We start from the raw sequence: 16,984 nt of genomic DNA on the forward strand, positions 1-16,984 counted from the left end.
TTCAGAAAATTGACAGTTAAAGCACATTGTTTTTCGGTCGGTTTATTGGTGTAATCGGAGCTGATTTTACCTGCTACGCTGAATTTGATTTTTGAAAAATGTAAGCAAATCTAATAGTTTGTTATTGCACAAGTTTTTCTGCATACCTTTTTTATGAGACATTATGTTCATAAAACATTTACGAATATTGAAATCCGTTTAGCCTTATATGTAAAAACTGTATCAACATACTAGGAACTAGGAATGGCAATATGATTTTAAAACCGATAGTCCTAGCGTTTTACTTTCAAATCCTCTGGTTGGTTACGTCCCTATTTCAAATACATTTTCCCCCAATTTAATTTGTGTTTGATTTGTAATTTGAAATTGTATTTTCTAAATTTTAATCATGCATAAAAAAATTAAAAAATAAATTAAGTAAATCAATATCAAAACAAGAAAAAGAAACTTTTATTAAATTTCAGTATTTTCTTAGATTTAAAATAATCCATTTTGTTAATAATTTAAAATGTAACAGCAAAATGCTAAACAGCATGATTTTTTTTTTTTTTTTTTTAACCTTTAAGACAGACTGCAATCTTATAAAATTTGCATTAGCTATAAAAAGAAATGATGCTTCAACCCTAATAAATTTTTAACAATATAATTATAACTTTTCAAATTTTTTGGATCTTTCAAAAATTTTGCAACAATTCAATAACTCAATTTTAAATTAATTTACTTATAATGTTAAGAGAATAAAAATGGGGAGGAAATTATTTATAAAAATACACATCTTTGGAGAAAATGGAATTAGTACAGCAACATTCTGAACATAAGTTCTAAGTCAAAGAAGGAAATGGATCTAGTAATTTTTAAACCTTGAAACATCAAACTTATTGGACACATTCGAAGATAAAACACTGAATACTAAACAAAAAGAAAAGAGATCAAAAAAAATAAATAAATAAATAAATAAATAAATAAAAATAAAGGAACACTTCGCTCTTTCATGTTTTGCGTTATTTGTAAAATCAAAACCACAAAAAAAAGTTTTTTTTTTTTTTTTTTTTTAAATTTCAAACTGACTTAATGCACATAATTAAACTTTCACTCAAACATATAAACCATCGCCTCCCACCCCCCCTTCGTGAAATGTAACCCACAACGCTAACGTTATAGGCAGACGGGATTTTGAAAAAAATTCAAACCAAAGAGTAAATGAATTTATCAAACTAAGCAAATTTAGATTGGGAGAGAGCACCATGTTTCAGTGCCGTGCGTTCTTTCACTTCAGCCATTACAATATCATAAAATTGAAGAATGCAAGAACGGGTTGTGTTCTGTACGAAAGTTCCGAGTCAAAGACGGAAATGGATCCAGTAATTTTTTAAACCTTAAAATATTAAACTTGTAGAACACCTTCGCCAATATTAGCACTGAATGCTAAACAAAAACAAAAAAAAAAGAGGGAGAGAGATTAAAAATGAAAAGAAAAAAAAAAGAACACTGCTCTTTTATATTTTGTGTCATATAAAATCAAACGACCGACAAAAATGTGTTTTTTATTTGTTCCAAAATGACTTAATCCACATTTTAAACTTCCACTCAAAAAGATATCCCCACCCCCCACCATAAAATATAACCCACAACGCTAACGTTCGGCAAACGGGCTTTTGAAAAAATTCAAACCAAAAAGGGAATGAATTTATCAAACTGAACAAAAATTATAATTATGATCATTTTTTTGAGGGGGAGGGGCAGGGGGGAGTGTGCATCAGGTTTCAGTTCGTACGTTCTTTCACTTTAGTCTTTACAATGTCATAAAATTGAAGAGAAATAATGACGCAAGAACGGGTGTGTCTACACGAAAACTATCTAAAACGTGCGATTTGACAAAGACAGATCCTTTTTTTTTTTTCTTTCTTCTCGTCTTCGAGAAACAGAAACGCAGTTCGAATAGCTGTTCGGACTAAGAACAAGGTTCAGCGCGATGCACATTGTTTACAGGGGCACGTGCAAAAGAGAGGCTGAGGACAGTTTTCATTTGCTCCCGAGTAGAATGTCTCCCAGCACGAGTAACGCCACGCAGTCTTTACCTCACCGTCATTGTTACCCCATGCAACTGTCATTCTGTGGACACGTGCTCAGCAACACCGAAAACATGCACTGTTCACGTGAACACTGCGCGGTGATTGGCTGCGGCAGCCGTGCCCTCGAAACACCCAAGAACCCCATTGGCTGCCAGGTGTCATGCCCACATGCTCAACTCAAATCTTCTGTACACAATCCCGAAATCCTTGTTAATAAAACTCGCCGTCAAAGCGGGAAATAACTTTTTCTTCTCTCGTTAATTGTATATACTTTTAACGGGAAAACTGATGTACTATGGCTAGTGTAACGTTTTCTCCTCCTTATACACCACCTCATTTATTAACTGTAAGTACTCGGAAAGAAAATTAAATCCACTAATTTTGTTTGAATGTTTGATGTGCCTAAATAAAACTAGAAGGATGATTGCTTGTGTTGAAAGAAGCACAAATAATCAAACGATTTGTGTTAAATGTCAAAATAATTGACACTAGCACAAATCAGAAATGAAAATAAGCACTTTAAGTCTTCATTGAAAATCGAAATTTCGATTCTTTAAGCTATGTTAAATGTCTTTGTCTCTTAACCTTTTCTCTTTCAGATTTTACTGAAATTTGATGTAAATTTTTCATTTTAGCTAAAATTTCTCTTCCTTTATGGTATTTTAAATTCTAGCTTACTTATTGAAATTGTAATGGTTTTTAAAATTTAAAGTAGCGTATCAAATAGTTTCTTATAATTTGTGCTGCTTGCTTTGAATACTAACCAGAAACTGTCTTATGGGATTTAATTTTCAATTATGAATTATTTTAACATTGCATTCAAAGTATTAATTTCAGCAGTTTTCGTTTTGTGTGTTTTCTTGCATTTCAATTTAAATATTGGTAGCGATTTTATATTAATTTTTAAAAATTCGTATAATTTACAATTTAGTTTAATTCCATTTTTATCATTGTTGTAACTGAAGAAAATACTTATAAAATTAGTCTTGTTGTTTTTAAACGATACCCTTTTGTCTGTGCTACTTTATATTCGTTCAAATTCTTTTTCTTAATTCTAATTCATTATATGTGTCAATTTGACAAGTTTCTCAGTTTTGGATGAACTTAACAAAAAATGCTATCAAAAACATTAGCTCATAAAAAGTAAACAATATATACTTCCCTGTATCCAGTACTGAGGGACAAAGTAACAACTTGAAAACCTTAGCGGAGTTTTATACTTCTGCCCTTGGTGTGTGCATAGTCCATTTATCCAACACTTAATCTTTCTTGGGTGTTTGTAACAGCTGAGATAAGAAATTAGATAAAAGTGTTTACTTATTTCTGATTTGGCAGTTTGTAGTTGTACCTAATTTATTTGCCCTAAACAACTGAGATGGGTGTTATGGAACTTGTTTATTTTATTATCACACAACAACTAACTTGATAAAGAACTTAGTGATATTCTTTTTCATTTTTCCTAATCTTTTTTTTCTCTTTTATATGAATTTTGTGCTTCAGAATAAATATGTTTCAAAAAGAAGAAAAAAAAAAATGCCTTCAATCCACTCAGAGCTATTCCTATAATCACAAATTTACTTACCAATTCAATTCATAATTTGGGGCAAAAAAAAACTATTCATAATAATAATTTTATCTTAATGTTGCTTCCATTGGATTGTTTTAAAAGTTTGTTATGAAATGTGAAAATATGATAAAATAGCTTTAATTTTTTTTTTTTTTTTGTATATAAAAGAATGCAACAAAAATCTCTAAAAGATATTTTTTAAAACATAGTGTTAGAATAATTATGTGTCTAATGTTATACAGTTTATTAAAGAATTTTTTATGTTTTTATTCTGAAGCCCAATTTAAGTTGTTGGATTTAAAAGATGCATATTGTGTTGATTTTTAAAATATTTAAAGAGTTCACATAATAAACTTTCATACAGTAAACTTTTGATTATACATTATTTGAAATATTTCCTTGGTTGCATGCAAACAAATTTCTCGTGTTACTTTCTAAAAAAAATTGTTGATATTTTCATTATAAAAGGATTATTTTCATTAAATAGACATTTAAAGGTGAATGTTGTACAGAGCATATAATTTACTAAAATTTAGAAGAATATTCTATAAAAAATTTTAGTCTTCAATTGAAAAAAAAAAACTATTTCATTTCAGGGTAGTTCAACAGTTTTTTGAAATTTGATTTTTCCATTTATTCTTAAATCGAAAATTGATTTAAAATTGTTTGCAAATATCATTTTTATTTTTTGGACTCATCAGTTTTTCAGTATTATGATCATATTGATTAGTATAATCGTGCATTTGAATTAATTTCTTGCATTTTACACAAATTATAATTTTATTATTAAGTGTCTGTCTTAGGCTACATGTTTACAGAGTTTTTTTTTCCCCTAAATATCTATAAATTTTTAACTATTTAAATTATGTACTTATACTTGAAAGAATCAAATTATTTTTATAGGGGAAAATATCTCAGCATGAAATTATATGTATTCAAAACAATTCAAATTTAAATATGTATATACTAACTAACTTTAAAAACTTTAATATACAATACATGTGTGTAACTTTCAATTTTTTAAGATTTATTTTGAGCTTAAAATGCCTTATTAAATAAATCTCTGTTTACTATGTTATATTTTTATTTTATAGTAATTTTATTTATCTTGAATTTCCTGTAGGAAAGCCAGTCATTTGCTTATAAATCTACATTAGATCATCCAGATCTTGATGCAGTTGAAACATTGCTGTACATGAGAGGCCATCAGCTCATAAAGCACACAGACAATCATACAGAACTTACACCTTTCCATTCTGAAGATGAACTGGAGGACATTAGTTCGAGAGCCCCACCTCAAGGGTCAGAATTGGCAAGGGTAATTAATGTCTTTTGAATAAAAACATTAAAATATTCCATGTTCAAACAACCAAAATCATAGAATTTCGGGTTCATGTCTAAGGGAATTATGTTATACCCCCACTCAGAAATATAGTAACTATTTTTTCCAAAGTGTGGTCTTATTCTTGATATTTTTTACATGAGTGAAATTAATTAATTTTGGAAGAGTGGAGGGACCAAAATCAGGGGAGACTATCAGACCCAACATTTAAAATTTTTTCGGGGGGTTGGAGTAAAGGGTAAAAACTGCATGTTATATCGAAAAACAACCAAAACCACAATTCAGCTATACATGTAATCACGTTAATTTCTCAAGGGGCAATTGATGTCTCCTGGCCCTTCTAAAGGATGGACCATAACAGTGATAAATTCCTTTGAAAAAAATTAACTTTCAAAGGATTAAATAGAAAAAGGCAGGGAAAAAAGAGATGTATGTAGTTTTTTTTATTTATAACATTTGCAATGTTCAATATTATTAAAAATTATAAAAATGTTCAAATGTAATATATATAAAAAATTCTGATTGCCTCTCCCCCCCCCCAACCACCCCCTTTCTACAATGCTAAATTGTTGTTTCGATTAGAAGAGACTTTAAAAGTGCATCTGCCCTCACTAGAGTTTCCTGAATATAAGTCTATGAAAGAAAAATTTGTTGAAATATGAGAAAAATAATTTTAAATTTGCTATATTCATTTTCCAGCTACAAAAATATTTTATAAAATTTTGCCCCCTTGCTTTAAAATCATGTTTTTATGCAACTGTACAGAATCATTTTTTCACAGAAAGTTTACAGTATTTTTTGAATTTAAAAATGCTGTAGTGTTCTGAAAGTATGTCATTGACATGTTTTGATGCCATTTAATAAAGTTTATTTCTTTTTAAAAAGGTGCATCTTTCATTTCTAGTAATTTAATTTCAAAACTGCAATTATATCAAAACTTAATCTTGGTCTCAGCTATAATTATATAACTATTTAGTTTCTATAAATTTTTGATGGTTCAGCATTTTTCTTTCTAAATAGCTTTTATTAAAATTATTCAAAGGAAGAAAAAAAAAATGGAAAAAAAGAGTGAAAAAAAATGATTTTAAACACTTTATATTTTTTTTTAGTTTATTGAACAAAAATTCTAAACAACTTATTGAATCATTTCCACTTTATGTCTTAACTCTGGTACCTTTTTCTACCTAAAAGTAAATAATGGCACCACAGGTGTACATTTCAAACAGTATCTAGTCAGTACACCCCTAAAATACCCCATAAACAAATAGGAATAAAGTCCCTAACAAAACAACTCTACATTTAAATTAAAATTCTAACCATTAAAAATTTAGTCTTATGTGCTTTTGATGGCAACTTATAATTCCAATGTCAACTTGCTCATTGCAACACAGATAATCTTTTTTCTTTTATTTTTTTTCAAATGTATGTTACTGTATCCATAATATTATCCTTTTTTATGCACTGTTGTGTAATACATATTTTCATTTACAGTTGCTACTTACTAACACTCCACCATCATCCCCAGTTTCTCCAATGACTGGAATGCCTGTTTCAGTAATTGTGAAAGCTCCTCCTAGTAACTCAAATCTGGACTCTGTTAAAAGAAAGTTATCACAGTCATTACCGGCAGAAACCTGTAATCGAAATATCGATAAAGGAGAACCTGAAGCAGTTGAAAATAGAATTATTACTCCAGTTGTGGTAACGAAGGCGACTCCTGTTGCTACCGTTTATCCTATAAGAGCTGTGGACACTTTTCCTTGCACTACTACTTATGTCACTTCAGCTGCAAAGCCTGTAGCAATTGCGCCAAAAAAAAATTATCCAGTCCTACTGTTATCATTCCAACAGTCGCAAACTTGAATCAATGTTCAGCAGCATCCTCACAAACTTTAATACTGACACATGTACCTCAAACATCACAGAGAAGTATGCTGCCTACAGCGCCTACAAGTTCCTCCATGGTACAGCTAGTAGTGACATCTTCACCTTCCCTAGTCAATAATGTTTTAACATATTCTGTTAAAGATCGTCAAAGACTTATTGCTCCTGCTCCTATAGTTCTGTCAACTCCTTCAAAAACCTGTGATACATCAAATGATCAACGTAAAAGGACTTATCAGTGCAACTATCCAAAGTGTTTAAAGACCTATTTTAAAAGTTCTCATCTAAAGGCTCATTTTAGAACACACACTGGTATGTAACATTCTTTAATTCTAACTATTGTAACTCTAAATTTTATCTTTGGCAGGATTACTGAAGAAATTAGGCAATTTGATTACTCTGCCTCCTTCCCCCCTCAAAAAAAACCCCTCATGTATTTATATCTGGATTTTTTCCACTCCACTCTGGGAAGGATAGGTTGAAGGAACTTATCTGAGCTCTCTATTACTCCTACTTGGATTTCCCTGTCTTTAGATATATAATTGAGGGCAATGATTTGCATAAAGTTTGTGCTTCTTTAATATATTCTAATTTGAACTTAAATCTTTTTATCAGAATTTTTGCCCCTTTTATCTTATCTGATATATAATTACTAGAGAAGTACCGAGTAGCACTTTGGCCGAGTACCGAGTACTCGGCTAATGTAAATGTGCAGGAACACTGCAGACATGTGTTTCTGCCCCCCCCCCCCCCATTACAAGGAACGTCTTTTTCAGTGCATGACATGTGAGCTAAAGAATGTAAAGACATTCGACAAAAAAATCTAACTTTTGTCGGATGCCTTTAAATCCACTAGCTCCCATGTTGTGCATTGAAAAAGGAATTCCTTGTAGTGCCAAAAAACGTGTCTGCAGTGTTCCTGCACTGTGCTTTAAACGTTGTTTTATTTCCTTTTATTTTTTAAGCAAAGGTATTTTCATAATTTTTATAACTAATTTTTGTTTGTAACAAAAATCCATTTTTAATATAAAAATTCCATATTTTCCTTTTTTTTTTTTTTTTTTTTGCCTAATTTTACATAAATAAGTTTTATCAACTTTGGAGACATTAAAATAAAGATTTATTCCATTGAAGCATTACAAACTTCATTATTCTCAAAATTTAAAATTTGACTTATAAATTTTAATTGTAAATGATTGCAGAATATAATCCTTGCTCTTTTTTCTATAAATTTTAGTATCTGCCTTGGACAATATTCAATTTTTTGCAACTACTCGGTATTGGCCGAGTATCTGATCAGAATTTGGCCGAGTACCGAGTACTCGGCAAATTGGTTGAGTTCCGAGTAGTTACCGAGTACTCGGTACATCTCTAAAAGTTACGTTGCACTTGGCTGCTGAAAAAATTGAATTTTTTTTTTTTAGCATGTTAAAAAGCTTACTCATATAATGTTGATTCACAAGTAAAACATACTGATGAAGCATTGTTCTGAAAAGTTGAATATTATTATTATTATTTAATTTTTTTTTACGGTTTTCATTTAATAATATTAGTGTTAACAGTCATTTTAAGCTTTAACTAAACACTGCTGATCCCTAAGACCTACTGTTTTAGGGGAGAGCTTTCCGGTTTCCCTAGCAATAACCAGGCCCTTAAGCGGGATATTTTTCTAAATATAAGTTACTTATGAAGAAACTAAGACTTGGTTTACACAATAAAACAAAAGATAAAATATTTCTTCTTAAAATAGAAATTTTTAGCAGCATTCTTAAATTGGAGACTTCTTAATTGTTTAGGTACTTATATTTTGGATTTAGTTGACAGAAAAAAAAATTCTGCCCCTAAATATAAGAATATTAATTTTTATGAAAGGTACTAATTTTCTATCAACCTTTACTGAAATAAATAACTGAAGCAAAAATAGTTTTGTTTAAGAAATATTTTTCTGCTTCTACATATACAAATATTAATTTTAATGAAACATACAGTACTTTATGTCATCTTTTATTGAAGAATCTAAAAGTGTAGCAAATATTCTCTTTTGCTATGGTAGAAACGTGAAAAAAAAAAGTGTTTGCATATGTTGTGACAGATGGTGCCATCTATTGATGTCATGGAACATTTAAATATTTAGTATCCCTTACTTTTAAATATCTTTCTTATAACTGAAGAAGTTTTTGCAAAAAAAAAAAAATGAAAATTGTAATTTTATCCAATTTATAAAACTTTAATGGGTAAAGAGTTTTATTTCTGGATCTTGTTGCTGTGTGGAAAAACTTAGTTTGCTTCTGATGTGTCAGGTGGCGACATCTGTTAGTATCGTGGGCAACCTTTAATATCGCTACCCTTTTTTGAATAACTAGTAAACCTTTTTTTTTTTAATCTTTTCAAGTACTGAAAGTTATAATTTTAACTGTATCAATAATTCATCAGCTTTGAATTTGATGTAACTAGTAGTAAATTTTATGTTGAGTTTATTTTAGAAATATCAATCATGATATTTTTTGCTATTAGAACTCATATGTTTTATGTAAATAATTTATTTTTCTCTCATGTAGGTGAGAAGCCCTTTGCTTGTACATGGGACAATTGCAACAGGAAATTTTCTCGATCTGATGAACTTTCTCGCCACAAGCGTACACATACAGGAGAGAAAAAATTTGTGTGCCCAGTCTGTAACAGAAAATTTATGCGCAGTGATCACTTGGCTAAACATGTGAAACGCCATACAACTGGTAGACTTTCAAATATCAAATACTCTAAAGCTTTTATGCAAAAATCTGATAGAATAGCAGATATTATTTCTGAACATTGCTCTATATCACTTGCACCTTCTGTCCTTCAAGTAATTATTCCAGCTACACAATAAATTATATTTAAAACTTTCTTAATTTATAGTTCTATGATGTTATGCAAAACATTAAACTTCAAGATTACTTTGCATAATTTAGACATTAATATAGGTTTACTTCATGTTCGAGATGTTCTCATTATGTACTTTAATTATACTCATTTCATATTAACACTTGCACCTATTTGATGAAATTTCTCTACAAAATTATCACAAAAATTGTGTACCTTAAATATACTCATTTATATTACAAGAAGAATATTTTCATTGCATATTACGTAAAGTACAAATACCAAATTAAAATGCTTTTCTGAAAATAGCGTGGAAAAATAATCCCAGAATGTAGTTGTAAATTTTATTTTGTATAATTAATTTGAGAGCAAGAAACAAAAAGAAAAAAAAAGCATGTTCCAAAGAAAATTTGCAATGAAAAAAACACCAGTATTAATGTTTGAAAGTATGTACCTTATGTAATCTTGATTTAAGAAGATATTTAAAGTCAAGTTCTTCAATACTAATAAAGGAAATTTAAGAATTATACTAATGTAAAGTTTACAACAGAAATCTCTTCTGTTAGATATTTATCTCACAGAACCTACTGTTCTGATATCAGATCATATATTGTGTTTTATGTTAAGAAAATATTTATTTTCCATCCAATCTTAAGCATTCACATAGCTTAGCATTCTTATAGCTCAATCAAAGCATCATTTCCTCCTTGTTCTATAAGTTAGATGAACCATCATCATTCATTGGATGAAAGTATATTCCCATATCATTCGTGCTTTGTTACATTTGTATATTTCTAACTTTATGTATAAATATATGTACATATATATATGTGTTTATACTATGTGATATTCTGTGATTCTTCAAGAATGAGTAATTATATCATAAAAAATACAAGTGTTTTTTCCTTTTCTTTTTTTGATTATATAGCTTAAAAATTGAAAACAATTTTGATGTGATGTCATTATGACTTTGACGTGATGTCATTATGACTTTGACAAGTTTTATCATTTTTAAAAATATCATTTCTCAGTATATATTTACACATTCTTTAAAATCTATCCCTTCTAATGTTGCTGCTTCAGTAATGATTTTTCTAATTATTTACAAAGTGTATTTCTTCTCATTATTTTTCTTTTTCTGTTTGTATATACTATAGACTAGTTCTTTAAGGTTTCATTCCTTGATTGACCAGTAGCTTACCGGTCTGTTGATCATATGACAAATAATGAGTCAACTCCAATGCTTTAGCATGCGCTGATATCATTAGCTGTCACGTTATCAACTGACCTGTCGCTACCGGTCGAACTCGTCGAATGCAAGCTAAATATACAAATCATATTAATTCTAAATTTGATTTACTATGCAATTTTGTTACTATCCTTTCAAAGCTTAAGTTTCTGATTGAATATATTGCAAATATAATGAAATCCTGTCACAACAAATTTATAGGGACTGCAAATTTTATTCATTGCAAAAGAATTCAAGTAATGTGTAATGGAAATCAGATCAGGACTGAAAAATTATTTTGATGACATGGATACTTCATGGTATTGGTATTTATTGTAACGGGATTTCTCTGTATTAAATTAGCTGTACCTATTTTTTAAAAAGCCTAGAAAATGATGTATACTCAAGTGCTGACTGTAACTGTAATATTTATAATATTTTTGCTTCATTCTTAACTATGTGCTTAATATAATTTATTTGAATTTTATGATGTGTAAAGAATGAAACCTGTGATACTCTCTTACCGGTACTTCATTGTAAGTGTGCTTAATTTTATTGTTTCTACCACTATTTCAAAAACTTCTGTCTATAATGGTGAAACATTCATACACTTTTTTCTTTTTAATGCTGAAAGCTATACAGAGAAATTTGATGATGATTAATTTGTCATATTGTCCATTATGTAGATAATTTTATGAAGAGTATGGAAAATGTTTCCCATCTAACTATAGAATGTTCAAGCATTTCCTATGATTTATCTGTGGTAGAACAAAGTATATATTGTCATTTGAATAAATATTTATTAACCTAACTTTGGTCCTTTTTTATCTCAAATTTTATTTACTTATTTTTAAACGCAAAACTACGAGAAATTATGCTCAACCCATTACCTTGAAGCAAAATAGATTTTTAAAGTTACAAGTCTAAACACACTTTTTAAAATATCTTCGGTTACGTCAGAGGGGGGGGGCGTCGGCGGATTCCCCCAGAAAGTTTCCGAAAATAAAATTGTAAAAACACTTTTAGTCAATCTTTTGGGGTATTAGGAGAGGTGTCGATATGTGTATGGAAAAGGGGGACTGCCTGGGGGAAATTTTGTAATTTTTGGAATAGATGGGGAAAGGGAAGGTTTGAGTTCCCCCCAGAACGTTCTCAGAAAAGAAGTTAATTTTTAACTATCTTCGATGGCGTTAGGGTGTCGGAGCTCCTCTGGGAAACTTACTGAAAGAAATGAGCCCTTTTTTTTTTTGCTGTGTTTGGTGGCCCAGATCTGCGTACCCGCAGTTTTGGGGGAAGGGGGGCACGTCCTTAAGTAGCTCAACGGTCGAAGAAGTTGAAGAAAAAAAAACGTAGCTATATGACTTATTAACGTTGCATATATACACTGCTGGCCTCTGGGAGGGATCTCAGATTTTCTTGCCGGGTGTGGAGGGGGGGGGGGATAATGTATAGATCCGGGTCACCAAATATTTGTGACGGTAAGGAAATTATAGCCGCGGATTTTTTTTTTTTTAGGGGGGGGATTAATATAATTATTTTATTTATTATTCTTAATTGACTTATCTAGAACATAAAGATTTTTTTTACAGTTATTTAAAAAAGGAATACAGAGCATGTTTGCTTTAGAAGCACTATATTTAGAAGTAATACTCTTGGAGTCAAGAGAGCAGATCGGCAGAATACATTTAACTTACTGGTTTCAAATTCAAGGGAACGCAATATCGCGATTCGATCATTATTTCTTTAGTGAAATCAGTAATTAACATACAGTCAACTCTCGATAACTTCAAGTCCCAAGGGGCCGGCTAAAACCAGTGGCTGCAATTCGAATCTTATAATGGTTCATTTATTTATTTTATTTTCCTACTAGCAAAAGTACCCGGCGTTGCCTGGGTCAGTAATAATTATTAGAAAAAATCGTTATTTGCTTTTATTTTCTGTTTTAAGTGAAAGAATTTAAAACACATCTTTTTGACGTGATTAAAAATCGAGTTTCTTCCTTACCCATAAAACTAAAATAGCAATAAGTATAAAGAACAAAGTAGTATTGATTTAGAACCGAAAGCACTATATTTAAGCATATACAAATTTAAAAAACATGAAATTAATCTTCTCATGTTTAAAAAGATTAATCTGTTGATACTTTTTTTTTAACATGGAGTCTAAAACCTTCTCTGTATGGCTAATGAAGTACGAAGTGATTAAAAAAAAGTAGCTGCGCTCGTAATCCCCTTATACTTTGCTTTAGTTATTTCGGGAAATTTCAATCATTGTGGCTCTTGGTGCGATTTTGCCGAATTTGCGAAAGTCGTTTCGAGGTACCTTCGATGATGCTCCCCCATTCTTTCCTTACTTTGTAAAACGGTATGATATTAATTTTCGTTACAGAGATATCGTCGCCAGATGCTGAGATATTTTTGGTCACCATAAAATGGCGCTAAACAGTTTCATCCGAAATGTTACCAAAATAAGTAATAAAATTTGGTGATTGTTTGAAATTGTGCAAAAAGAAAAATTAATGGAAGTTTTTGCGCTGTTTATGGATTTGCCTAATTTAGTTGCTGGATTATTTAACACAGTAAAAAAAGTCTTTTGAAAATTCTTTGATTGGCGATATTTCGTTTACATGGTGAAAGCTGAGAAACATTATGACGTAGTCTTCGGCTGCAAAAACAGCAACGTTGAAAAAGCTGCCAAATGCATCAGCTACGGAAATCTTTCTGCAAAAATTTTGGCGATCTGCTGGTTGTTTGGATAATGAGTAAGTGTTCAATCAGCATAAATAATAATAAAAACTATTAATTACATTAAAGTTCCGTTTAAATGGAAAATCATCAGCCAAATCATGTTTTATTTGCCAATCTTGTGCAAAAATCTTACTTCAAGATTTGACTTGAGAAAAGCCTTGAACAATCACGAAAAGCAAAGAAAGTCAACAATACAACAATTGTCGCTATCGACAGGGAGTTGAGATGATACACTAAATACTGTATTGAGTTGAGGAAAGCCTTCGAACATGGATCTAAAAAGCTCATAACTCGTTTTTTATTCTACTTAGAAATTTCGAACAGGTGCCATCTTCAGCAGAAAAATCAGAGCTTTCGATGGACATATAATGTAAATATGTGCAAGTATTTTTTCATCCCAATATTAGAGAATTTATACAAAAATTGTGTTTTATTGCCCCCCTAAGGGGGTTTTGCCCCCCATAACGGGACGAAAACTACCCTATGTGTTATTCTGATGCATAAGCTATATTATTGTAAAGTTTCATCAAAATCCGTTCAGTAGTTTTTGCGTGAAAGAGTAACAAACATCCATACATCCATCCATACATCCATACATCCATCCATACAGACAAACTTTCGCATATATAATATTAGTAAGAAACAAATTTCTTATGACATAAGGTCAGTTTGGGTAAATAATTTCATTTTTTTAAAACTTAAATTAAAAATGGAACGAAGCTTCGGCCTTGCCATAAGGTCTGATTCGGCCGCTTCAGACTGCTTGCTCGGATTCGCCTGAAACAATTTGAGTTGCGAATTTTCTTTTACAATTATTATTATATTTAAGACTAGCAAAAGTACCCGGCGTTGCCTGGGTCAGTAATAATTATTAGAAAAAATCGTTATTTGCTTTTATTTTCTGTTTTAAGTGAAAGAATTTAAAACACATCTTTTTGACGTGATTAAAAATCGAGTTTCTTCCTTACCCATAAAACTAAAATAGCAATAAGTATAAAGAACAAAGTAGTATTGATTTAGAACCGAAAGCACTATATTTAAGCATATACAAATTTAAAAAACATGAAATTAATCTTCTCATGTTTAAAAAGATTAATCTGTTGATACTTTTTTTTTTAACATGGAGTCTAAAACCTTCTCTGTATGGCTAATGAAGTACGAAGTGATTAAAAAAAAGTAGCTGCGCTCGTAATCCCCTTATACTTGCTTTAGTTATTTCGGGAAATTTCAATCATTGTGGCTCTTGGTGCGATTTTGCCGAATTTGCGAAAGTCGTTTCGAGGTACCTTCGATGATGCTCCCCCATTCTTTCCTTACTTTGTAAAACGGTATGATATTAATTTTCGTTACAGAGATATCGTCGCCAGATGCTGAGATATTTTTGGTCACCATAAAATGGCGCTAAACAGTTTCATCCGAAATGTTACCAAAATAAGTAATAAAATTTGGTGATTGTTTGAAATTGTGCAAAAAGAAAAATTAATGGAAGTTTTTGCGCTGTTTATGGATTTGCCTAATTTAGTTGCTGGATTATTTAACACAGTAAAAAAAGTCTTTTGAAAATTCTTTGATTGGCGATATTTCGTTTACATGGTGAAAGCTGAGAAACATTATGACGTAGTCTTCGGCTGCAAAAACAGCAACGTTGAAAAAGCTGCCAAATGCATCAGCTACGGAAATCTTTCTGCAAAAATTTTGGCGATCTGCTGGTTGTTTGGATAATGAGTAAGTGTTCAATCAGCATAAATAATAATAAAAACTATTAATTACATTAAAGTTCCGTTTAAATGGAAAATCATCAGCCAAATCATGTTTTATTTGCCAATCTTGTGCAAAAATCTTACTTCAAGATTTGACTTGAGAAAAGCCTTGAACAATCACGAAAAGCAAAGAAAGTCAACAATACAACAATTGTCGCTATCGACAGGGAGTTGAGATGATACACTAAATACTGTATTGAGTTGAGGAAAGCCTTCGAACATGGATCTAAAAAGCTCATAACTCGTTTTTTATTCTACTTAGAAATTTCGAACAGGTGCCATCTTCAGCAGAAAAATCAGAGCTTTCGATGGACATATAATGTAAATATGTGCAAGTATTTTTTCATCCCAATATTAGAGAATTTATACAAAAATTGTGTTTTATTGCCCCCCTAAGGGGGTTTTGCCCCCCATAACGGGACGAAAACTACCCTATGTGTTATTCTGATGCATAAGCTATATTATTGTAAAGTTTCATCAAAATCCGTTCAGTAGTTTTTGCGTGAAAGAGTAACAAACATCCATACATCCATCCATACATCCATACATCCATCCATACAGACAAACTTTCGCATATATAATATTAGTAAGATTTAGGGAACAAAAATCAGAAATGTCAACATTTTCGGAACATAATTATTTGTTTTACTTAGTACATCTGTTTTCAAAACATCATTTAGCACAAGAAATAACTTTTAGTTTATGTATTCACTAGCAAAAATACCTTAAATTGTCTGGGTCAGTAATATAGTGAGAAACAATCGTTACTTTCGTTCGTTTTCATAGCAAACGAAAGCACGACGTTTAAACATATTAAAATTTAAAGAAATTCCAAAATACGAACTAACAAAAACAAAGATCACTAAAAAGTAGTGCGCTTTATTTATTTAATTAAATAGTACACACACACACACACACACAATAAAAATAAAAAAGCTCTCTACAATGTTTCCCTAAGTGCAAAACGTTGAGTTTCGAAATATTTAAATGACTTTAAATTCATGTTTCTTCTTTTAAGCAAAATATCTTGCCTCCGCATTGCATAAAGGTTGACATGCAAAAAAAATCATCTTGCATTAATGCTGCCTTGGTATTGTTATGCTACTCCATTAATTTAGGCTGTCAATAGGCTGCCACAATATTGACTGACAATATGTATGCAGCATAATATCAGGAAAATATCAAGGTAGGCTGCTGTTGTAATCCTGCATACATATTGATATGACAGGTTGACAGGATAACATCAAGATGTTGTCATGACAGCATGAAATCAAGATCTAGACAAGATGATCTCGCATTTGTAATCCTGCATACGTATTGATATGACAGGATAATATCAAGATGTTGTCATGACAGCATGAAATCAGTACGTTTGCAAGATGTTTAATCTATTTATTTATTTTTATTATTTTCGCTTCAAACTCAAAAATTAAATTTCATTCTTTAATGATTTCTGTTATTCTTCAAGACGAATTAATTTTCTAGCCTAAGAATATTTTCTTAAAGCTGACATCTAATCGAA

The 16,984-nt window shown here is 30.7% G+C and overlaps 1 protein-coding gene across 1 annotated transcript; it reads left to right on the forward strand.

The window, feature by feature from the left end:
* The first annotated feature begins 2,303 nt into the window (after positions 1-2,303).
* On the forward strand, positions 2,304-10,694 carry LOC129219964 (Krueppel-like factor 11). The gene is given in 5 exon segments (XM_054854282.1): positions 2,304-2,418; positions 4,763-4,957; positions 6,473-6,793; positions 6,796-7,177; positions 9,424-10,694. Coding segments are annotated over 5 exon segments (1,260 nt in total). The 5' UTR covers positions 2,304-2,367; the 3' UTR covers positions 9,735-10,694.
* Positions 10,695-16,984: the final 6,290 nt, after the last annotated feature.

This window comes from Uloborus diversus, chromosome 4 (assembly GCF_026930045.1).
Source record: "Uloborus diversus isolate 005 chromosome 4, Udiv.v.3.1, whole genome shotgun sequence".
In the NCBI taxonomy this organism is placed as follows: domain Eukaryota; kingdom Metazoa; phylum Arthropoda; class Arachnida; order Araneae; family Uloboridae; genus Uloborus; species Uloborus diversus.